This window comes from Somniosus microcephalus, chromosome 9 (assembly GCF_052327205.1).
Source record: "Somniosus microcephalus isolate GS21.2 chromosome 9, FLI_Smic_1.0, whole genome shotgun sequence".
In the NCBI taxonomy this organism is placed as follows: Eukaryota; Metazoa; Chordata; class Chondrichthyes; order Squaliformes; family Somniosidae; genus Somniosus; species Somniosus microcephalus.
This window is the reverse complement of record NC_140995.1, coordinates 251,945,782-251,971,479: the sequence shown is the minus strand read 5'-3', so window position 1 is coordinate 251,971,479 and position 25,698 is coordinate 251,945,782. Positions and strand designations below refer to the sequence as shown.

The 25,698-nt window shown below is 45.5% G+C and overlaps 1 protein-coding gene across 3 annotated transcripts in view; it reads right to left on the bottom strand.

The window, feature by feature from the left end:
- btbd9 (BTB (POZ) domain containing 9) overlaps positions 1–25,698 on the bottom strand; it is a 250,367-nt gene that overhangs the window by 20,708 nt on the left and 203,961 nt on the right. For all 3 annotated transcript variants that reach the window (XM_085998155.1, XM_085998157.1, XM_085998156.1), the window contains one exon: positions 4,601–4,679. In XM_085998155.1, the coding sequence (XP_085854281.1) occupies positions 4,601–4,679 (79 nt within the window). The remainder of the gene's footprint in view (positions 1–4,600; positions 4,680–25,698) is intronic.

Sequence of the window (25,698 nt, the reverse complement as noted above, 5' to 3'; positions counted from 1 at the left end):
TCTGATCTGTCCATTCCCTGTGTACAGTATTTCTATCTGATCTGTCCATTCCCTGTGTACAGTATTTCTATCTGATCTGTCCATTCCCGTGTACAGTATTTCTATCTGATCTGTCCATTCCCCGTGTACAGTATTTCTATCTGATCTGTCCATTCCCTGTGTACAGTATTTCTATCTGATCTGTCCATTCCCTGTGTACAGTATTTCTATCTGATCTGTCCATTCCCCGTGTACAGTATTTCTATCTGATCTGTCCATTCCCTGTGTACAGTATTTCTATCTGATCTGTCCATTCCCGTGTACAGTATTTCTATCTGATCTGTCCATTCCCGTGTACAGTATTTCTATCTGATCTGTCCATTCCCGTGTACAGTATTTCTATCTGATCTGTCCATTCCCTGTGTACAGTATTTCTATCTGATCTGTCCATTCCCTGTGTACAGTATTTCTATCTGATCTGTCCATTCCCTGTGTACAGTATTTCTATCTGATCTGTCCATTCCCGTGTACAGTATTTCTATCTGATCTGTCCATTCCCGTGTACAGTATTTCTATCTGATCTGTCCATTCCCTGTGTACAGTAATTCTTTCTGATCTGTCCATTCCCCGTGTACAGTATTTCTATCTGATCTGTCCATTCCCGTGTACAGTATTTCTATCTGATCTGTCCATTCCCTGTGTACAGTAATTCTTTCTGATCTGACCATTCCCGTATACAGTATTTCTATCTGATCTGTCCATTCCCGTGTACAGTATTTCTATCTGATCTGTCCATTCCCGTGTACAGTATTTCTATCTGATCTGTCCATTCCTGTGTACAGTATTTCTATCTGATCTGTCCATTCCCCTCAGTATTTCTATCTGATCTGTCCATTCCCGTGTACAGTATTTCTATCTGATCTGTCCATTCCTCTGTGTACAGTATTTCTCTCTGATCTGTCCATTCCCTGTGTACAGTATTTCTATCTGATCTGTCCATTCCTGTGTACAGTATTTCTATCTGATCTGTCCATTCCTGTGTACAGTATTTCTATCTGATCTGTCCATTCCGTGTACAGTATTTCTATCTGATCTGTCCATTCCCGTGTACAGTATTTCTATCTGATCTGTCCATTCCGTGTACAGTATTTCTATCTGATCTGTCCATTCCGTGTACAGTATTTCTATCTGATCTGTCCATTCCGTGTACAGTATTTCTATCTGATCTGTCCATTCCCGTGTACAGTATTTCTATCTGATCTGTCCATTCCGTGTACAGTATTTCTATCTGATCTGTCCATTCCCTGTGTACAGTATTTCTATCTGATCTGTCCATTCCTGTGTACAGTATTTCTATCTGATCTGTCCATTCCCGTGTACAGTATTTCTATCTGATCTGTCCATTCCGTGTACAGTATTTCTATCTGATCTGTCCATTCCCGTGTACAGTATTTCTATCTGATCTGTCCATTCCGTGTACAGTATTTCTATCTGATCTGTCCATTCCGTGTACAGTATTTCTATCTGATCTGTCCATTCCCTGTGTACAGTATTTCTATCTGATCTGTCCATTCCCGTGTACAGTATTTCTATCTGATCTGTCCATTCCCGTGTACAGTATTTCTATCTGATCTGTCCATTCCCTGTGTACAGTATTTCTATCTGATCTGTCCATTCCCTGTGTACAGTATTTCTATCTGATCTGTCCATTCCCTGTGTACAGTATTTCTATCTGATCTGTCCATTCCCTGTGTACAGTATTTCTATCTGATCTGTCCATTCCCTGTGTACAGTATTTCTATCTGATCTGTCCATTCCCGTGTACAGTATTTCTATCTGATCTGTCCATTCCCTGTGTACAGTATTTCTATCTGATCTGTCCATTCCCTGTGTACAGTATTTCTATCTGATCTGTCCATTCCCGTGTACAGTATTTCTATCTGATCTGTCCATTCCCTGTGTACAGTATTTCTATCTGATCTGTCCATTCCCGTGTACAGTATTTCTATCTGATCTGTCCATTCCGTGTACAGTATTTCTATCTGATCTGTCCATTCCCTGTGTACAGTATTTCTATCTGATCTGTCCATTCCCTGTGTACAGTATTTCTATCTGATCTGTCCATTCCCGTGTAGTATTTCTATCTGATCTGTCCATTCCCGTGTACAGTATTTCTATCTGATCTGTCCATTCCCGTGTAGTATTTCTATCTGATCTGTCCATTCCCGTGTACAGTATTTCTATCTGATCTGTCCATTCCCGTGTACAGTATTTCTATCTGATCTGTCCATTCCCGTGTACAGTATTTCTATCTGATCTGTCCATTCCCTGTGTACAGTATTTCTATCTGATCTGTCCATTCCCGTGTACAGTATTTCTATCTGATCTGTCCATTCCCGTGCACAGTATTTCGATCTGATCTGTTCATTCCCGTGTACAGTATTTCTATCTGATCTGTCCATTCCCGTGTACAGTATTTCTATCTGATCTGTCCATTCCCGTGTACAGTATTTCTATCTGATCTGTCCATTCCCGTGTACAGTATTTCTATCTGATCTGTCCATTCCCCGTGTACAGTATTTCTATCTGATCTGTCCATTCCCGTGTACAGTATTTCTATCTGATCTGTCCATTCCCTTGTACAGTATTTCTATCTGATCTGTCCATTCCCCTGTACAGTATTTCTATCTGATCTGTCCATTCCTGTGTACAGTATTTCTATCTGATCTGTCCATTCCCCGTGTACAGTATTTCTATCTGATCTGTCCATTCCGTGTACAGTATTGCTATCTGATCTGTCCATTCCTGTGTACAGTATTTCTATCTGATCTCTCCATTCCCCGTGTACAGTATTTCTATCTGATCTGCCCATTCCCCGTGTACAGTATTTCTATCTGATCTGTCCATTCCTGTGTACAGTATTTCTATCTGATCTGTCCATTCCCGTGTACAGTATTTCTATCTGATCTGTCCATTCCCGTGTACAGTATTTCTATCTGATCTGTCCATTCCCGTGTACAGTATTTCTATCTGATCTGTCCATTCCCCGTGTACAGTATTTCTATTTGATCTGCCCATTCCCGTGTACAGTATTGCTATCTGATCTGTCCATTCCGTGTACAGTATTTCTATCTGATCTGTCCATTCCCGTGTACAGTATTGCTATCTGATCTGTCCATTCCGTGTACAGTATTTCTATCTGATCTGTCCATTCCCCGTGTACAGTATTTCTATCTGATCTGTCCATTCCCGTGTACAGTATTTCTATCTGATCTGTCCATTCCCTTGTACAGTATTTCTATCTGATCTGTCCATTCCCCTGTACAGTATTTCTATCTGATCTGTCCATTCCTGTGTACAGTATTTCTATCTGATCTGTCCATTCCCCGTGTACAGTATTTCTATCTGATCTGTCCATTCCGTGTACAGTATTGCTATCTGGTCTGTCCATTCCTGTGTACAGTATTTCTATCTGATCTCTCCATTCCCCGTGTACAGTATTTCTATCTGATCTGTCCATTCCCCGTGCACAGTATTTCTATCTGATCTGTCCATTCCTGTGTACAGTATTTCTATCTGATCTGTCTATTCCCGTGTACAGTATTTCTATCTGATCTGTCCATTCCCGTGTACAGTATTTCTATCTGATCTGTCCATTCCCGTGTACAGTATTTCTATCTGATCTGTCCATTCCCCGTGTACAGTATTTCTATTTGATCTGCCCATTCCCATGTACAGTATTGCTATCTGATCTGTCCATTCCGTGTACAGTATTTCTATCTGATCTGTCCATTCCCGTGTACAGTATTGCTATCTGATCTGTCCATTCCGTGTACAGTATTTCTATCTGATCTGTCCATTCCCGTGTACAGTATTTCTATCTGATCTGTCCATTCCCTGTGTACAGTATTTCTATCTGATCTGTCCATTCCCGTGTACAGTATTTCTATCTGATCTGTCCATTCCGGTGTACAGTATTTCTATCTGATCAGTCCAAACCCGTGTACAGTATTTCTATCTGATCTGTCCATTCCCGTGTACAGTATTTCTATCTGATCTGTCTATTCCGTGTACAGTATTTCTATCTGATCTGACCATTCCCGTGTACAGTATTTCTATCTGATCTGTCCATTCCCGTGTACAGTATTTCTATCTGATCTGTCCATTCCCGTGTACAGTATTTCTATCTGATCTGTCCATTCCTGTGTACAGTATTTCTATTTGATCTGTCCATTCCAGTGTACAGTATTTCTATCTGCTCTGTCCATTCCCCGTGTACAGTATTTCTATCTGATCTGTCTATTCCGTGTACAGTATTTCTATCTGATCTGACCATTCCCGTGTACAGTATTTCTATCTGATCTGTCCATTCCCGTGTACAGTATTTCTATCTGATCTGTCCATTCCTGTGTACAGTATTTCTATTTGATCTGTCCATTCCTGTGTACAGTATTTCTATTTGATCTGTCCATTCCAGTGTACAGTATTTCTATCTGCTCTGTCCGCTTTACAAGCAGTTGAGAGATTGCCCACGGTGACCTCCTTCCTAAACAATACCATTCTGACTTTTTCTCCAACAAACCAGAATGGCATGCCCGGACTTTTCCCAGTAAAATCATACCTCATTGGCTGTGTTATACGTCCCCACAATCCTGATAAACACCACGGGCTGTCGCTCAATGGTGATTGTTTGCCATGATCTGGAAGCAAAACAGGATAATTACATATGGAGAGAAGCAAGTATAACTGAAAGTGCAGGATAAATACAGACATACTGGAAGGGCCCTTTATTAATGAGCGAGTAACAGGACCCAGTGTTAGATCAATACCCAGACACCGAGTGACCGTCAGTACCCAGACACCGAGTGACCGTCAGTACCCAGACACCGAGTGACCATCAGTACCCAGACACCGAGTGACCGCCAGTACCCAGACACCGAGTGACCGCCAGTACCCAGACACCGAGTGGCCGCCAGTACCCAGACACCGAGTGACCGCCAGTACCCAGACACCGAGTGACCGCCAGTACCCAGACACCGAGTGACCGCCAGTACCCAGACACCGAGTGACTGCCAGTACCCAGACACCGAGTGACCGCCAGTACCCAGACACCGAGTGACCGCCAGTACCCAGACACCGAGTGACCGTCAGTACCCAGACACCGAGTGACCATCAGTACCCAGACACCGAGTGACCGTCAATACCCAGACACCGAGTGACCGTCAATACCCAGACACCGAGTGACCGTCAATAGCCAGACACCGAGTGACCGTCAATAGCCAGACACCGAGTGACCGTCAATAGCCAGACACCGAGTGGTTGACAAATTTGCTGGAGTTCTTTGAGGATGTAATGAGCAGGGTGGATAAAGGGGAACCAGTAGATGTAGGGTATTTGGATGTCCAGAAGGCATTCGATAAAGTGCCACATAAAAGGTTACTGCACAAGATAAGAGAGCACGGGGTTGGGGGTAAGATACATGATCAGTGGTGTACATTTAAAGAGTTATTTTACAACTTCCAAAAAATATATATTCCACTGAGGAAAAAAAGGGTGTAAAAGAAAAGACAGCCATCCGTGGCTAAATAAAGAAATTAAGGATAGTATTCGACTAAAAACAAGGGCATATAAGGTAGCCAAATCTAGTGGGAGGATAGAGGATTGGGAAAACTTTAAAAGACAGCAAAAAATAACAAAAAGATTGATTAAGAAAGGGAAGATAGATTATGAAAGTAAATTAGCAAAAAATATAAAAACAGACAGTAAGAGTTTTTATAGTTATATAAAAAGAAAAAGGGTGGCTAAAGTAAACGTTGGTCCCTTACAGGATGAGACCAGGAAATTAATGGTGGGAAATATGGAGATGGCAAAAACACTGAATGAATATTTTGTATCAGTCTTTACAGTAGAAGACACTAAGAATATCCCAACACTGGACAAACAGGGGGCTATAGGGGGGGAGGAGCTAAACACGATCAAAATCACTAAGGAAGTGGTACTCGGTAAAATAATGGGACTCAAGGCGGATAAATCACCTGGACCTGATGGCTTACATCCTAGGGTCTTGAGGGAAGTGGCGGTAGGGATTGTGGATGCATTGGTAATAATTTCCCAAAACTCCCTGGACTCAGCAAAGGTCCTGGCAGACTGGAAAACTGCTAATGTAACACCCTTATTTAAAAAGAGCAGTAGACAGAAGGCTGGAAACTATAGACCGGTTAGCCTAACATCTGTGGTAGGTAAAATTTTGGAGTCCATTATTAAGGAGGCAGTAACAGGACATTTGGATAATCATAATTTAATAGGACAAAGTCAGCATGGTTTTATGAAGGGGAAGTCATGTTTGACAAATTTGCTGGAGTTCTTTGAGGAAGTAACATATAGGGTGGATAAAGGGGAACCAGTGGACGTAGTGTATTTAGACTTCCAAAAGGCATTTGACAAGGTGCCACACAAAAGATTATTGCTTAAGATAAAAAATCACGGGATTGGGGGTAATATTCTGGCATGGATAGAGGATTGGCTATCTAACAGAAGGCAGAGAGTTGGGATAAATGGTTCATTCTCAGACTGGCAATCAGTAACTAGTGGTGTTCCACAGGGGTCAGTGATGGGTCCCCAACTCTTTACAATCTATATTAACGATTTGGAGGAGGGGACCGAGTGTAACATATCAAAGTTTGCAGATGATACTAAGATGGGAGGGAAAATAGTGAGGAGGACATAAAAAACCTGCAAGGGGACATAGACAGGCTAAGTAAGCGGGCAGAGATTTGGCAGATGGAATACAATACTGGAAAGTGTGAGGTTATGCACTTTGGCAGGAAAAATCGTAGAGCAAGTTATTATCTTAATGGCAAGAAACTGGAAAGTACTGAAGTACAAAGGGATCTGGGGGTCCTGGTGCACGAAACTCAAAAGGTTAGTATGCAGGTGCAGCAAGTGATTAAGAAGGCCAATGGAATGTTGGCTTTCATTGCTAGGGGGATAGAATATAAAAATAGGGAGGTATTGCTTCAGTTGTACAAGGTATTGGTGAGACCGCACCTGGAATACTGCATACAGTTTTGGTGTCCATACTTAAGAAAAGACATACTTGCTCTCGTGTCAGTACAAAGAAGGTTCACTCGGTTAATCCCGGGGATGAGGGGATGGACATATGAGGAGAGGTTGAGTAGATTGGGACTCTACTCATTGGAGTTCAGAAGAATGAGAGGCGATCTTATTGAAACATATAAGATTGTGAAGGGGTTGGATCGGGTGGATGCGGGGAAGATGTTCCCGATGATGGGTGAAACTAGAACTAGGGGGCATAGTCTTAGAATAAGGGGCTGCTCTTTCAAAACTGAGATGAGGAGGAACTACTTCACTCAGAGGGTGGTAGGTCCATGGAATATGCTGCCCCAAAAAGCTGTAGAAGCTACATCATTACATAAATTTAAAACAGAAATAGACAGTTTCCTAGAAGTAAAGGGAATTAAGGGTTACGGGGAGCGGGCAAGAATTTGGACATGAGTCTAGGTTCGGATCGGTCATGGCCCTGTGGGTAGCGGAGCGGGCCCAGGGGCCGTGTAGCCTGATCCTGCTCCTATTTCGTGTGTCTAATTCTGTTAGATTCAGGAGATGGTTCTGTGATAGTGGATTGGCGGTTAGGATCAGATCAGCCATGATCTTATTGAATGGCGGAGCAGGCTCGAGGGGCCGATTGGCCTACTCCTGCTCCTATTTCTTATGTTCTTATGTAAACTAGGCCTGTATTCTCTTGAATTCAGAAGACTGAGAGGGGATCTCATTGAAGCATACAAAATTATTACAGGGCTTGATAGGGTGAATGCTGGGAGAATGTTTCCCTTGGCTGGAGAGTCTAGAACCAGGGGCCACAGCCTCAGGATAAAGGGTCGGCCATTCAGGACTGAGATGAGAAGAAATTTCTTCACACAGAGGGTGGTGAATCTCTGGAATTCTCTACCCCAGAGGGCTGTGGAGGCTCAGTCATTGAGTATATTCAAAACAGAAGTCGATAGATTTCTGACTAGTAAGGGCATCAAGGGATATGGCGATAGGGCCGGTGAATGGAGTTGAGGCAGATGATCAGCCATGATCTCATTGAATGGCGGAGCAGGCTCGGAGGGCCGAATGCTGCTCCCATTTCTTATGTTGTTGTGTTCTTAATAGCAGGATCACATCCTGAAGATTACTCTCCTGTGTAATTAACAGCACACATTGATTCTAGGGACTGTTGGGACTCACTGACACTGGACTGCGTCACAGGCACCTGAAGCACTGAGTGCGCTGCAATATATTGATAAAAATAGTCCATCTCTTTTCCTGTAACTACAGTGTTTGACAAATCTATTAAGAGTTTTTTGAGGTTGTAACTAGCAGAATAGATAAGGGAGAGCCAGTGGATGTGTTGTATTTGGATTTTCAGAAGGCATTCGATAAGGTGCCACACAAGAGGTTATTAAATAAAATTAGGGCTCATGGGATTGGGGTAATATACTAGCGTGGACTGAGGACTGGGTAACATAGAAACATAGAAAAATAGGAGCATGAGTAGGCCATTCAAGCCTGCCCTGCCATTCAATATCATGGCTGATCCTCTATCTCAATTCCATATTCCCACTCTCTCCCCATACCCCTTGATGCCTTTTGTGTCTAGAAATCTATCTGTCTCCTTCTTAAGTATATTCAGTGACTTGGCCTCCACAGCCTTCTGTGGTAGAGAATTCCACAGGTTCACCACCCTCAGTGAAGAAATTTCTCCTCATCTCAGTCCTAAATGGCCTACCCCTTACCCTGAGACTGTGACCCCTCGTTCTAGATCCCCCCCAGCCAGGGGAAACATCCTCCCTGCATCCAGTCTGTCCAGTCCTGTCAGAATTTTATATGTTTCAATGAGATCCCTGTAATGATATCAGCAAATAGAGATGGTATTTGCCTGTTCGATTATGATGCCTTAATAACATGATTGCAGGTATTGATTACTTATGCCTGACCAGCAGAGGTCATGTGACCGAGAGAAGCAAGGCAGTCAGTTTTAGTTTCAGTTTTGTTCTAGATGCATCACAAGCTTGTTGTCTCCTGTAAATGCTGTATAAAGAGTTGAACAGACTTTAGATTAAAACTCATTCTCTTTCATAAATGTCTCATCATTGAACCCACAAAGAAATCAATACATGGTGTCAGAAGTGGCTGAAAGAGATGAAGAGAAAAATTCTGAAGTTAAATCAGCTTTCCACAGATTAGCAAGCCAAAAGTGAACCTCGTTGCTTACCATTGGAGAATAGCTAACGAAGTGAAAAAATGGAAGGTTTACACCCACCGGCGACGCTTCAGTTCACAGGTAATGTGGCTGAAAATTGGAGGAGATTCAAACAACGTGTAGAGTTGTATTTATCAGCAATCGGAGCTGACGAGAAAAGTGATAATAAGAAATCGTCACTGTTCTTACATGTCGTGGGTGATGAAGCGCTGGAGGTGTATAATAACTTCACATTCACTGTTGATGGAGACAAAATGAAACTAGATAAAATAAAGGAACGGTTTGAGGCCTACTGCATACCTAAATGTAACGTGACGTTTGAGAGGCACAGATTTTTCACATATGTTCAGAAAACGGGTGAGACTATTGATCAGTATGTGACTGAACTGAGAAACAGAAGCAAATCGTGTGAATTTGGGGGACTGACAGACTCGCTGATAAAAGACAGACTGGTGTGTGATATTCCGGATAATGGTCTAAGGGAAAGACTGCTAAGAGAGCAAGATCTAGACCTGGGAAAAGCCATAGCACTGTGTAGGGCTACAGAGACTGTGAAGTTGCAGGCAAAGGAGCTGTTCAGTGACAAAAGCTGCAACGTGGATGCAGCGAGAAAGAACGGATACAAACCGTTTAACAAAAAGAGCGCCAATGTGAAAAAAGAGGCGTGGCCAGCGAACGAAAATGAAAGGGACAATCGAAAGTCATGTAGTCGATGTGGTACACAGCATCCACCAAGAAAGTGTCCAGCATATGGTAAAACATGCAATAGTTGCAACAAGAACAACCATTATGCCCGTTGCTGCAAGAACCAAGTGCAACAAAGCAAGGTCCATGCAGTAGATGAAAGCGACATAGAGGAGTTCTATGTAGATGTTGTGTCTGAAAACAAAAAAGAAAGAGACTGGATGTTGACACTAAAAGTGAATGACATACATATTCCATTTAAATTGGATACTGGAGCACAAGTTAATGTGATATCAGAGACTAATTTTAAGAAAATTAGACCCAGACCAAAGATACATGGAATAAAAGTGAAAGTGACAGGATACTCAGGTACTGAAATACCAGTGAAAGGAAGATGCATTGTCAAAGTAACACACAAGGACAGAGAGCACACGCTAGCATTAATCGTGGTGCCAAAGGATGTGCAAGCCATACTAGGTTTAAAAGCCTGTGAGAGACTGAACCTGGTAAAGAGAGTCCTCGTTGTGGAAAGCGAAGAAGAGACAGTCTATGATGAACTGAATGTTGCGTACACACCGGGTAAGCTGATGTATACAGCAGACATGTTGTCCAGAGCTGTTGACCCAGGAGAGCCCGCAAACACAGTGAAAAGACTGAAGTACAAGGCAAAAGACAGTGGAACTGACTTCTACCAGAGCATGCTTGTATACCGCACAACGCCGCTCGAGTGTGGTATGTCACCAGCCCAACTCCTGATGGGACGTCGGCTAAGGTCAAACCTACCCATCCCGGAGAACCTCCTGAAAACAAAAGAGGGGGAGAAAGTGAGGAAGTTCAAAGAACAACAGAAAGAAAAGCAAAAGTACTACTATGACAGAGGAACACAAAACCTACCTGAACTCCACACTGGTGACCAAGTAAGGTTGAAAGACAAAACAAACACATGGACTCAGAAGGGAACTGTTCTGAGTGAAGTTCAACCAAGATCATACACCATTCAGACAGATGAGGGTGCTGTTCTGAGAAGAAATCGTCGAGATCTTCTCATGGGACCAGCCACAGCAGGTCAAGAGACTGATGCTGTTGAACAGCCTGATCACACAGCTGAGAACCAATCATCTGAGGCAACAACTCAGATTCAAGGACAATCAATCAGAAAATCCTCAAGACACGTGAAGCTTCCTGAGAGACTCATTGAACAAATTTAAGGACTATTATAGAAGGAAGTAGTGTTATCTTATTCTTTCTTCAAGTTCTAGTGTATTGACATATTTCATGTGAACACACAAAGCAAGGATAAAAAACCTTGCTCATGATAATGATAATGTAAGTTCATTAAGTGTTACAGTTAAAATGCAGATTAATACAAAGAAAACATGTTGTTAGTTAAAAGTAAAATACTTTTGTTTTAAGAAAAGGAGATGTAATGATATCAGCAAATAGAGATGGTATTTGCCTGTTCGATTATGATGCCTTAATAGCATGATTGCAGGTATTGATTACTTATGCCTGACCAGCAGAGGTCATGTGACCGAGCGAAGCAAGGCAGTCAGTTTTAGTTTCAGTTTCGTTCTAGATGCATCACAAGCTTGTTGTCTCCTGTAAATGCTGTATAAAGAGTTGAACAGACTTTAGATTAAAACTCATTCTCTTTCATAAATGTCTCATCATTGAACCCACAAAGAAATCAATACAATCCCCTCTCATTCTTCTAAACTCTAGTGAATACAGGCCTAGTCGACCCAATCTCTCCTCATACGACAGTCCTGCCATCCCAGGAATCAGTCTCGTGAACCTTCGCTGCACTCCCTCTATGGCAAGTATATCCTTTCTTAGGTAAGCAGACCAAAACTGCACACAGTACTCCAGGTGTGGTCTCACCAAGGCCCTGTATAATTGTAGCAAGACATCCTTGCTCCTGTACTCAAATCCTCTTGCAATGAAGGCCAACATACCATTTGCCTTCCTAACTACTTGCTGCACCTGCATGTTTGCTTTCAGTGACTGGTGTACAAGGACACCCAGATCCCTTTGTACATCAACATTTCCCAATCTATCACCATTTAAATAATACTCTGCCTTTGTGTTTTTCCTACCGAAGTGGATAACTTCACATTTATCCACGTTATACTTCATCTGCCATGTATTTGCCCACTCACTCAACTTGTCTAAATCGCCTTGAAGCCTCTTTGCATCCTCCTCACAACTCACAACCCCACCTAGTTTTGTGTCATCAGCAAACTTGGCAATATTACATTTGGTTCCCTCATCCAAATCATTGATATATATTGTGAATAGCTGGGGCCCAAGCACTGATCCCTGCGGTACCCCACTAGTCACCACCTGCCACCCTGAAAATGACCCATTTATTCCTACTCTCTGTTTCCTGTCTGTTAACCAATTTTCAATCCATGCCAGTATATTACCCCCAATCCCATGTGCTTTAATTTTGCACACTAACCTCTTATGTGGGACTTTATCAAAGGCCTTCTGAAAATCCAAATACACCACATCCACTGGTTCTGCCTTATCTATTCTACCAGTTACATCCTCAAAAAATTCCAGTAGATTAGTCAAGCACGATTTACCTTTCATAAATCCATGTTGACTTTGTCTAATCTCGTTGATATTTTCTAAGTGTCCTGTTATCACATCCTTTACAATAGACTCTAGCATTTTCCCTAATACTGATGTTAGGCTAACCGGTCTGCAGTTCCCTGTCTTCTCTCTCCCTCCTTTCTTAAATAGTGGGTTCACATTTGCCACCCTCCAGTCTGTAGGAAATGTTCCATAATCTATAGAATTTTGGAAGATGACAACCAATGCATCCACTATTTCCATGGCTACCTCTTTTAGTACTCTGGGATGCAGATTATCAGGCCCTGGGACAGTAGGAATAACAGAGTAGGGATAAACTGGTCATTTTCGGGTTGGCAGGCTGTAAATAGTGGGGTACCGCAAGGATCAGTGCTTGGGCCTCAGCTATTCACAATCTACATCAATGATTTGGATGCGGGGACCAAATGTAATATATCCAAGTTTGCTGATGATACAAAGCTGGGTGGGAATGTAAGCTGTGAGGAGGATGCAAGGAGGCTTCAAGGGGATATAGGCAGGCTGAGTGAGTGGGCAAGAATATGGCAAATGGAATATAATGTGGAGAAATCTAGAACTCGGGGGCACAGTCTCAGAATAAGGGGTCACCCTTTTAGAACTGAGATGAGGAGGAATTTCTTCTCTCAGAGGGTCGTAAATCTGTGGAATTCTCTGCCCCAGAGAGCCGTGGAGGCTGGGTCATTAAATACATTTAAGGTGGAGATAAACAGATTTTTGCAAGATAAGGGAGTGAAGGGTTATTGAGAGCGGGCAGAGAAGTGGCTTTGAGCCCAAGATCAGCCATGATCTTATTGAATGGCGGAGCAGGCTCGAGGAGCCAAGTAGCCTACTCCTGCTCTTATTTCTTATGTTCTTATCACTGTCGCAATGATCCTAACCCTGACTCAGAAAACGCCACGACCCTAACCCTATCGCAGAAAACGCCACGACCCTAACGCAGAAAACGTCACGACCCTATCGCAGAAAACGTCACGACCCTATCGCAGAAAACGTCACGACCCTAAACAACAACAACTTGTATTTATATAGCACCTTTAATGTAGTAAAACATCCCAAGGTGCTGCACAGAAGTATTTTAAGACAAAAAAATTGACACCGATCCACATAAGGATAAATTAGGGCAGGTGACCAAAAGTTTGGTCAAAGAGGTCGGTTTTAAGGAGCCTCTTAAAGGAGGAGCGAGAGGTAGCGAGGTGGTGGGGTTTAGACAGGGAATTACAGAGCTTAGGGCCTAGGCAACAGAAGGCACGGCCACCAATGGTTGAGCGATTATAATCCGGGATCCTCAAGAGGGCAGAATTAGAGGAGCACAGATATCTCAGGGGGGTTGTGGGGCTGAAGGAGATTACAGAGATAGGGAGGGGTGAGGCCATGGAGAGATTTGAAAACAACGATGAGAATTTTGAAATCGAGGCGTTGCTTAACCGGGAGCCAATGTAGGTCAGCGAGCACAGGGGTGATGGGTGAACGGGACTTGGTGCGAGTTAGGACACGGGCAGCCGAGTTTTGGATGACCTCAAGTTTACGTAGGGTGGAATGTGGGAGGCCGGCCAGGAGTGCGTTGGAATAGTCAAGTCTGGAGGTAACAAAGGCATGGATAAGGGTTTCACAGCGGATGAGCTGAGGCGGGGCGGAGACGGGCGATGTTACGGAGGTGGAAATAGACGGTCTTGGTTATGCTGCGGATATGTGGTCGGAAGCTCGATTCAGGGTCAAATATGACACCAAGGTTGCGGACAGTGTGGTTCAGCCTCAGACAGATGTTAGGGAGAGGGATGGAGTCAGTGGCTCGGGAACGGAGTTTGTGGTGGGGACCGAAAACAATGGCTTCGGTTTTCCCAATATTTAATTGGAGAAAATTTTTGCTCATCCAGAACTGGATGTCGGACAAGCAGTCTGACAATTTGGGCACGGATTTGGGAGGCTACAACATGTTCAAGGACTTTGGAGAGGAAAGGGAGGTTGGAGATGGGGCAGTTGTTTGCAAGGACGGAGGGATTAAGGTTTGCTTTTTGGGGAGAGCGGTGATGACGGCAGATTTAAGGGAGAGGGGGACAGTACCCGAGGAGAAAACCGTTAACAATGTCAGCTAACATGGGAGCCAGAAAAGGAAGTTGGGTGGTCAGCAGTTTGGTGGGAATAGGGTCGAGGGAGCAGGAGGTGGGTCTCATGGACAAGGTGAGCGCAGAGAGGTCATGAGGGAGATCGGAGAGAAACTGGAGAAAGATGCGAGTTCAGGGCTAGGGCAGGGGGGAACCTTAGAGAAAGTTTGGCCCAGTGGACTAGGGGAAGGAAGGGAAGTGGCAGAGGCAGCTGATCGGATGGTCTCAATCTTAGAGACAAAGAAGTCCATGAGCTCCTCACACTTGTTATCGGAGGTGAGGGTGGAGGAGACAGGGGAGAGGGGTTTAAGAAGACGGTTAGCAGTAGAGAATAGGAGCCGGGGTTTATCTTTGTATTCCAGAATGATCCTGGAATAGTGAGCAGTTTTGGCAGACGAGAGCAGGACCCGATAATGCTTTATGTGGTCCAACCAGATCTGGCGGTGAATGTCTAAACCAGTTGTCCGCCATATCCGTTCAAGTCTGCGTCCCTTGGACTTAAGGGAGCGAAGATGAGGGCCGTACCAGGGGGAATAGCCAGGGTGAGAGAGGGTAATTATTTTAGTAGGGACTAGGGCATCAAAGGTGGTGGTGAGGGTGTGGTTGAGCAGATCGGTAGCTGCAGAAATGTCATGGTGAACAGAGGGCCAAAGGCTGGACAGTTGGGATTTCATAAGCGCAGTTGTAAGAGAGTTGGGAGAGAATTTTTTCCAGGGGCGGACACAGAAGGAAGTAGGGTTGGGGGGGTGGTGGGTGGAGGGTGGATGTGGGTTGAGAGCGATACGAGGAAGTGGTCAGAGATGGCCTTGTCTGCGATTGACACGATGGGAGTAGCGAGGCCACGAGAAATGGCAAAGTCGAGGGGGTGGCCGTGAATATGGGTTGGGGAGTTTACATGGAGGGAGAGATTAAGGGAGGATAGGAGACTATCCCTAACGCAGAAAGCGTCACAACCCCATCGCAGAAAACGCCACGGTCCTAATCCCAATGCAGAAAACATCACATCCCTAAATCTAAAGCAGAAACCACCACGAGCCAAACACTAAGGCCGAAAACGCCACGACCCTAATCCTGTCGCAGAAAACATCACGACCCTATCGCAGAAAATGTCACGACCCTATCGCAGAAAACGTCACGATCCTATCGCAGAAAACGTCACGGCCCTATCGCAGAAAACGTCACGGCCCTATCGCAGAAAACGTCACGATCCTATTGCAGAAAACGTCACGACCCTATCGCAGAAAACGTCACGACCCTATCGCAGAAAACGTCACGGCCCTATCGCAGAAAACGTCACGATCCTATCGCAGAAAACGTCATGGCCCTATCGCAGAAAACGTCACGATCCTATTGCAGAAAAGGTCACGACCCTATCGCAGAAAAGGTCACGACCCTATCGCAGAAAACGTCACGACCCTATCGCAGAAAACGTCACGACCCTATCGCAGAAAACGTCACGACCCTATCGCAGAAAACGTCACGACCCTATCGCAGAAAACGTCACGACCCTATCGCAGAAAACATAAGAACATAAGAAACAGGAGCAGGAGTCGGCCATTCGGCCCCTCGAGCCTGCTCCGCCATTCAGTAAGATCATGGCTGATCCAATCTTGGCCTCAAGACCACTTTCCCGCTCTCTCCCCATACCCCTTGACTCCCCTGTAGTTCAAATGTCTGTCAATCTACGCCTTGAATATATTCAGTGACTCCGCCTCCACAGCTCTCTGGGGTAGAGAATTCCAAAGATTCACGACCCTCTGAGAGAAGAAATTCCTCCTCATCTCTGTCTTAAAAGGGTGCCCCCTTATCCTGAAACTATGCCCCTTAGTTCTAGATTCCCCCACTGGGGGAAACATCCTCTCAGCATCTACCCTGGCAATCCCCCTCAGAATATTACATGTTTCAATAGTCTCATTCCATTTAAATAATAATTTACTTTTTCATTCTTCCTTCTAAACTCCAATGAGTATAGGCCCAACCTGCTCAACCTTTCGTCATACGTCGACCCCTTCATCCCAGGAATCAACCTAGTGAACCTTCTCTGCACTGCCTACAATGCAAGTAGATCCTTCCTTAAATATGGAGACCAAAACTGTACACAGTACTCCAGGTGCGGTCTCACCAACGCCCTGTAAAGTTGCATCAAAAACTTCCCTACTTTTATACTCCATCCCCCTTGCAATAAAGGTCAACATTCCATTAGCCTTCCTAATTACTTGCTGTACCTGCATGCTAACTTTTTGTGTTTCATGCACTAGGACCCCCAGAACCCTTTGTACCGCAGCATTTTGTAATCTCACTCCATTTAAATAATAATTTGCTTTTTCATTCTTCCTACCAGACTGGATAACCTCACATTTTCCCACATTATACTCCATCTGCCAACTTCTTACCCACTCACTTATCCTATTTATATCCCTCTGCAGACTCTTTGGGCTGGATTTTCATTGAGTCGTCGGGTAGGAGGAGGGGCTACAATTTTCAGGGTTGTAGTCCTGCCTCCATCGAGTTCCAGCCAACCCACGCGATTTTGACTTGATTGACCTTGTTGAGTCCGCCCAGCGGGCTCAGCAGGCCAATTAAGAGCCACCTGGCAACAGGTGACGTCACAGATTGATATTTCATCTGTCAAGTCCTTTTGACAGATGAAATATCAGCGTTTCACAGCTGTTTGAAGCTGTCAAACACTGACAACCTGTACTCTAAGTTAATTCCTTCCTCTCAGGATGATTTAGAGATCTCCCCGGAACAGAAAGCTGAATGCTGGAACTTTTGACATATCGCGGCCATTCTGCTTTCTGTGCCGGTGAGATGAGGGACTCCCGAGACCTGAGGGAAGGAAGGATGTAAAGGTATGTAAATGTAAGTAAAACTTATTTAAGCACTCTGTGCTGTCTCTCTGTAGCAATTTATGTTAGTTTTCCAGTTAATTCAGGGGTTTGAGTAAGTTGGGTCGATTCCCATTGTGTGCCGCCACCTAGTGGCTATTTGGTACCTAGCAACTGCAGTAAAAGTGCAGTAAAGCACAGTAAGTGCAGTAAACTACTGTATATTACAGACCTACAGCGGCACATGCTCTGGGAAGTTATATTGTTCCCACGCCAGAGTCTTGGATATTATTTGTCTGTAAGTACTTGAGAATGTTATAGATGATTAGTGTACACTGTATGTTGCAGAAAATGTTTACATAGATACATAGATACATAGAAGATAGGAGCAGGAGTAGGCCATTCGGCCCTTCGTGCCTGCTCCGCCATTCGATGAGATCATGGCTGATCTTTTAATTCAGTATCCCGTCCCCGCCTTCTCTCCGTAACCCTTAACCCCTTTTGCCCGTAGAAATATATCTAATTCCCTCTTAAATATATTTAATGAGCTGGCGTACACTGCCCTCTGTGGCAATGAGTTCCACAGGTTCACCACTCTCTGAGTGAAGAAATTCCCCCTCATCTCTGTCCTAAATGGTTTAGCCCTTATCCTCAAATTATGTCCTCTAGTTCTGTTCTCACCCGCCAAGGGAAACATTCCTTCTGCATCCAGTCTGTCTAGACCTGTCAGAATTTTATACACTTCTATGAGGTCCCCTCTCAATCTTCTAAACTCCAGTGTGTACATCCCTAAACTACATAGTCTCTCCTCATAGGTCATTCCCGCCATTCCTGGTATCAGCCTGGTGAATCGCCGCTGCACCCCCTCCATGGCAAGAACATCCTTCCTCAGATGAGGCGACCAAAACTGTACACAGTACTCGAGGTGTGGTCTCACCAGTGCCCTGTACAGCTGCAGCAAGGTATCCCTGTTCCTGTATTCTAACCCTTTTGCTATGAAGGCCAGCATACCGTTTGCCTTCTTGACCGCCTGTTGCACCTGCATGCTCGCCTTCAGTGACTGGTGTACAAGAACACCCAGGTCTCTCTGTACTTCCCCCTCTCCCAATCTATTGCCATTTAAATAATAATTTGCCCTCCCGTTCCTGCACCCAAGGTGGATAACTTCGCACTTGTCCACATTATAGTGCATCTGCCATTTATCCGCCCAATCGCCCAGTCTGTCCAAATCGCTCTGGAGCTTCCTGGTCTCTTCCTCTGAGCCCACCCCCCCTCCTAGTTTAGTGTCGTCTGCAAATTTGGAAATGCTGCATCCGACTCCCTGATCCAGGTCATTAATGTAAATTGTGAACAGCTGGGGGCCCAGGACAGATCCCTGTGGTACCCCACTTGTTACTGCCTGCCATTCAGAAAATGAGCCGTTTATTCCAACTCTCTGTTTTCTATCTGACAGCCAGTTCCCTATCCACGCCAAAACTTTCCCCTTTATCCCATGAGCCTCAATTTTCCATGCTAATCTTTTATGTGGGACCTTATCGAAGGCCTTTTGGAAGTCCAGGTACACCACATCTACTGGCTCTCCCCCATCTATTCTACCAGTTACTCCCTCAAGTTTGTAACTTTTCTCTGTAAGCAAACTTACACAGCTAGCCGTGAAGTGCTCGCTCTCTGTCTAGCTGGTTAACTAGTAGCTGTATTTTGATGCACTATGTACAGGGCTAATTAAAGAGAATGCCTTCCAGTTTGCTAAATGTATATTCACAGTAAGCTGTGTTTCCACGTGTTTGGTAATTTACATGCCAAATGTACTGTGTTGCTCAGGCGTACCTAAATTTGTGTATGCATATCAGTTATGCGCTTGTATACTAATGTGTGCTTCCATTTCTGTGTTGTATTTCAGTTTTACAATAAGAATCTTTCAGTAAAGCTTTACAAGAAAAGTCAAGCCTTGTGATTTTTATGGGAAGATATCAAGTTGTTAGCTATCTGTCTAGCTCTGCATAGGAACGCGCTGCGAGGGCAGAAAACACTCCAAACACACTTACCTCTGCACTCATGCACCCATCACTCACCTGCACACCGGACATCTCGACCCCTCCAAGCCCTTCATCCCGACGGCCCGCCTCGCTAACTTGGCGTGGTTTGGAGCCGTCGGGAATCCCACACTTCAACAATGAAAATAGGGATTAGGCTAAAAACTGCCTGTTAACAGGCAGTTAATTGGCACTAATCCCCTTCCAGCCTCGGGGAGGCAGGTCCCAGTGCGGGTCGGGTACCCGCCTCCTTTGAAACTGGCATGGAGGCGGGTTGGGGGCAGGATGGGTTCGTGCCCCCATGATTTCAGGATTTTAACCCCCCCACACGCCTCCAATCCCGCCTCCACGGCCCAATGAAAATCCTGCCCTTTGTATCCTCACAACTTGCTAACCCACCTATCTTTGTATCATCAGCAAATTTGGCTACAGTACACTCGGTCCCTTCATCCAAGTCATTAATATAGATTGTAAATAGTTGAGGCCCCAGCACTAATCGCTGTGGCACCCCACTAGTTACTGATTGCGAACCAGAAAATGACCCTCTGTTTTCTGTTAGTTAGCCAATCCTCTATCCATGCCAATATATTACCCCCAACCCCATGAGCTCTTATCTTGTGCAGTAACTTTTTATGTGGCACCTTATCGAATGCCTTCTGGAAATCCAAATACTCCACATCTACTGGTTCCCCTTTATCCACCTTGTTTGTTACATTTCAAAGAACTCTAGTAAATTTGTCAAACACGATTTCCCTTTCATAAAACCATGTTAACTCTGCTTGATTGTCTTATGATTTTCTAAATGTCCTGCTATTACCTTCTTAATAATGGATTCCAGCATTTTCCCAGTGACCGATGTTAGGCTAACTGGCCTATAGTTTACAAAAGCAAAATACTGCAGATGCTGGAAATCTGAAATAAAAACAGAAAATGCTGGAAATACTCAGCAGGTCAGGCAGCATCTGTCAGAACTGGAAAAAGCTGGAGATGGAACCGGTTTTTAAACAAGTGCGGGGACAGGGAAAGGGGGGAGGGGAGGAAAGAACACAAGGGAAGGAAGAATCTCTCCTGCCTTCCGTCCTATCACAGACCTTCCCTTGTGTTCTTTCCTCCCCTCCCCCCCTCTCCCTGCCCCCGCACTTGCTTAAAAACCGGTTCCATCTCCAGCTTTTTCCAGTTCTGACGAAGGGTCATTGACCTGAAACGTTAACTTTGTTTCTCTCTCCACAGATGCTGCCTGACTGGCCTATAGTTTCCTGCTTTCTGTCTCCCTCCTTTCTTGAATAGTGGCGTTATATTTGCAGTTTTCCAGTCCGCTGGGACCTCTCCAGAATCCATCGAATTTTGGTAGATTATAACCAACGCATCAACTATCTCTGCAGCCACTTCTTTTAAGACCCTAAGATGCAGGCCATCAGGTTCAGGGGACTTGTCGGCCTTTAGCCCCATTAGTTTGCCTAGTACTTTCTCTCTAGTGAGAGTGATTGTTTTAAGTTCCTCCCTCCCTATAGCCCCTTGATTATCTATTATTATTGGGATGTTTTTTGTGTCTTCCACCGTGAAGACCGATCCAAAATAATTGTTTAGAGTCTCTGCCATTTCTCTATTTCCCATTATTAATTCCCCAGTCTCATCCTCTAAGCGACCAATGTTTACTTTAGCTACTCTCATCCTTTTTATATACTCGTAGAAGCTCTTTGTCTGTTTTTATATTATTTGCTAGTTTACTCTCATACTCTATCTTCTCCCTCTTTATAATTTTTTGTGTCATCCTTTGCTGGTTTCTAAAAATTTCCCAATCCTCTGGCCTACCACTAATCTTCACAACATTGTCTGCCTTTTCTTTCAATTTGATCCCATCCTTAACTTCCTTAGTTAGCCACGGATGGTGCATCCTTCTCGTAGAGCCTTTCTTTCTCACTGGAATACGCCTTTGCTGAGATTTATGAAATATCTCCTTAAATGTCTGCCACTGCTGATCTACCGTCTTACCCGTTAATCTATTTTCCTAGTCTACTTTAGCCAACTCTGTCCTCATACCCTTGTAATTGCCTTTACTTAAGTTTAGGACACTAGTTTTAGACCCAAGTTTCTCACCCTCAAACTGAATTTGAAATTCTATCATGCTATGATCACTCTTTCCAAGGGGATCCTTTACTATGAGATCATTAATTAATCCTGTCTCGTTTCACATTACCAGATCTAAAATAGCTTGCTCCCTGGTTGGTTCCTCAACATATTGCTCTAAGAAACCATCCCGAATACACTCTATGAACTCATCCTCAAGGCTATCCTTGCCAATTTGATTTGTCCAATCTATATGATGATTAAAACTGCCCATGATTATCGCAGTACCTTTCTTACAAGCCCCCATTAGAAACATAGAAGATAGGAGCAGGAGTAGGCCATTCGGCCCCTCGAGCCTGCTCCGCCATTCAATGAGATCATGGCTGATCATCCAAATTCAGTACCCTGTCCCTGCCTTCTCCCCATACCCCTTGATCCATTTAGCCTTAAGAAATATATCCAACTCCTTCTTGAATATATTTAATGAATTGGCCTCTACTGCCTACTGTGGTAGAGAATTCCACAGGTTCACCACTCTCTGGGTGAAGAAATTCCTCCTCATCTCTGTCCTAAATGGCTTACCCCTTATCCTTAGACTGTGACCCCTGGTTCTGGACTCCCCGACCATCGGGAACATCCTTCCTGCATCTAGTCTGTCCAGTCCTGTCAGAATTTTATAAGTTTCAATGAGATCCCCTCTCATTCTTCTAAACTCCAACGCGTATAAGCCCAATCGACCCAATCTCTCCTCATATGTCATTCCTGCCATCCCCGGTATCAGCCTGGTGAATCTTCGCTGCACTCCTTCCATGGCAAGAACACCCTTCCTCAGATAAGGCGACCAAAACTGCACACAATACTCAAGGTGCGGTCTCACCAAGGCCCTGTACAACTGCAGCAAGACATCCTTGTTCCTGTACTCAAACCCTCTCGCTACGAAGACCAGCATACCATTTGCCTATTGATGCGCTATCAATTACTCATAAAAGACGGAGAGTAACTAAAAGGCTTTTATTAGCAAAGAACAGAGCATGCCTCTCGTGGTTGACTGGGTTCCAAGAAGGCAGGGGGCTGCAGAGCAGTCACCTTTATACCTGGGCCTGTGGGTGGAGCCAGGGGCGGAGCCAGCAGAGGCATGTTGAGGCATGCATAGATACAACAGTGTTCAACAACAACAACAACGGTGGACAACAATAACAGTGGTTTACCACATTCACCCCTTGTTTAAAATGGAGTCCGGCGGGGTGAAGTGTACTAAAGGTTCATGTAAGTAAGTCTATCAGGTGGCCTTGTATGCCGTCCTGATCGTCGTGGTGGCGGCGGTGATGGTGCAGCATCCAATGTTGAATCTGGCGTCTCATTGAGTGGTTGGGTGGTCAATGCCGGGTCCTGGGGCTGCGGTATGCCGTCTACCGGGGTTGGGTTGTGGGTAGTGGTGGATGGCAATGGAAGTGTTTCAGGGGCACCCGAAGGTGCGAGGTCTCGTATGGAGACTGTGTCCTCCCGCAATGGTAGTGTTTCAGGGGCACCCGAAGGTGCGAGGTCTAGTATGGAGACTGTGTCCTCCCGCCCGTCCGGGTACGCCACGTAAGCATACTGGGGGTTGGCGTGGAGGAGGCTCACCCTCTCGACCAGGGGGTCCGTTTTATGGGACCTCACGTGCTTCCGCAGTAGGACGGGTCCTGGAGACGTCAGCCATGTCGGTAGCGAGGTCCCCGATGTGGACTTCCTGGGGAAAGTGAACATTTTTTCATGGGGGGTGGCATTGGTGGCCGTACAAAGCAGTGACCGAATGGAGTGGAGCGCCGCAGGGAGGACCTCCTGCCAGCGAGAGGTCGGAAGGCCCTTAGATTTTAAGTTTAAGAGGACGGCCTTCCAAACCGTCGCGTTCTCTCTTTCCACCTGGCCGTTCCCCCGGGGGTTGTAGCTGGTGGTTCTGCTTGTAGCAATACCTCTCGTGAGCAGGTACTGATGGAGTTCGTCGCTCATGAAGGATGAGCCCCGGTCGCTATGGATATAGCTAGGGAAGCCGAACAAGGCGAAAAGGTCATTCAGACATTTAATGACCGTGGTACTGGTCATGTCCGGGCACGGGATGGCAAACGGGAGTACTCATCAATTATGTTGAGGAAGTACACGTTGCGGTCAGAGGAGGGGAGGGGCCCTTTAAAATCGACGCTCAGGCGCTCGAAGGGGCGAGTGGCCTTGATCAGGCTTGCTCTGTCTGGCCTATAAAAATGCGGTTTGCACTCGGCACAGATTTGGCAGTTCCTGGTCATGGTCCTGACCTCCTCGATGGAGTAGGGCAGGTTACGGGATTTGATGAAATGGAAGAACCTGGTGACCCCCGGGTGGCAGAGATCATTGTGGAGGGTCTGCAGTCTATCGACCTGCGCGTTGGCGCATGTACCACGTGATAGGGCATCTGGGGGCTCATTGAGTTTCCCGGGCCGGTACAAGATATCGTAATTGTAGGTGGAGAGTTCAATTCTCCACCTCAAGATCTTGTCGTTCTTGATTTTGCCCCTCTGATTATTATTAAACATAAAAGCTACTGAACGTTGGTCAGTGAGCAGGGTAAATCGTTTTCCAGCCAGGTAATGCCTCCAATGTCGCACCGCTTCCACAATGGCCTGGGCCTCCTTTTCGACAGAGGAGTGTCGAATCTCGGGGCCCTGGAGGGTCCTTGAGAAAAAGGCCACGGGTCTGCCCGCCTGGTTAAGGGTTGCAGCTAGGGCGAAGTCGGATGCGTCGCTCTCCACTTGGAAAGGGATGGACTCATCCACTGCATGCATTGTGGCCTTCGCAATATCTTTTTTTATGAGAGTGAAGGCTGCACATGCCTCTGCTGTCAGGGGGAAGGAGGTGGACTTGATGAGGGGTCTGGCTTTGTCCGCATAGTTGGGCACCCACTGAGCATAGTAAGAGAAAAACCCTAGGCATCTCTTCAGTGCTTTTTGGCAGTGGGGGAGGGGGAGCTCCATAAGGGGGTGCATTGTCGGGGCCGATGACTCCATTCTCCACTACGCAGCCAAGAATGGCGAGGCGCGTGGTGCGAAACATACATTTGTCCTTGTTGTATGTTAGATTCAGCCGCTGGGCCGTACGGAGGAATTTCTCTAGGTTAACGTCATGGTCCTGCTGGTCGTGGCCGCAGATGGTGACGTTGTCTAGATAGGGGAAGGTGGCCTGCAGCGCGTTCTGGTCAACTATTCGGTCCATCTCCCTTTGGAAGACCGAAACCCCGTTGGTGACGCCGAAGGGGACTCGGAGGAAGTGGTAGAGACGACCGTCAGCTTCAAAAGCTATGTACTGGCGGTCCTCAGCCCTGATGGGGAGCTGGTGGTATGCCGACTTCAGATCAATCGTCGAGAACACCCGGTATTGTGCTATCTGATTGACCATGTCAGATATGCGGGGGAGTGGGTATGCATCTAACTGGGTGTAGCGATTGATCGTCTGGCTGTAGTCAATAACTAGGCGCTGTTTTTCGCCAGTCTTCACTACCACCACTTGTGCTCGCCATGGGCTAGTGCTACCCTCAATAATCCCTTCCTTCAGGAGTCTTGCTACTTCGGATTTAATGAAGCTCCTATCCCCGGCACTGTACCGCCTGCTTTTGGTAGCGATGGGCTTACAGTCGCGGGTGAGGTTAGTGAACAAGGGGGGGGGGCGGGGGGGAGACTTTAAGCGTGGAGAGGCTGCAAATGGTGCGCGGCGGGCGATTTAAAAGCTGCTGGCTGCAGACTGTGAGTGGGGGGAGGGGTCCGCCGTACGCTAATGTGATACTTTTAAGGTGGCACTGAAAATCCAACCCCAGTAGAATGGCAGCGCAGAGATGGGGCAGGACAAGAAGTTTAAAATACAACATAGCTGATTACCTGACCCTGGTAAAGGATAACTGAGAAGAACCTTGACAAGGTACAGACTTAGCGAACATAGCCTAGCGATCGAAAAAGGCAGACACAGGCAGACCAGGCTGCCAAGAGAAGACAGGATATGCTATCACTGCAGTCAGGGAGTAGTGGAGACAGAGATGCACTTCCTCACAGCCTGTGGAAAATATCAGGGCATCAGGGAGAATTTCTACCAAAAATTCTCACAAATATGCCCTGAATTCAGAA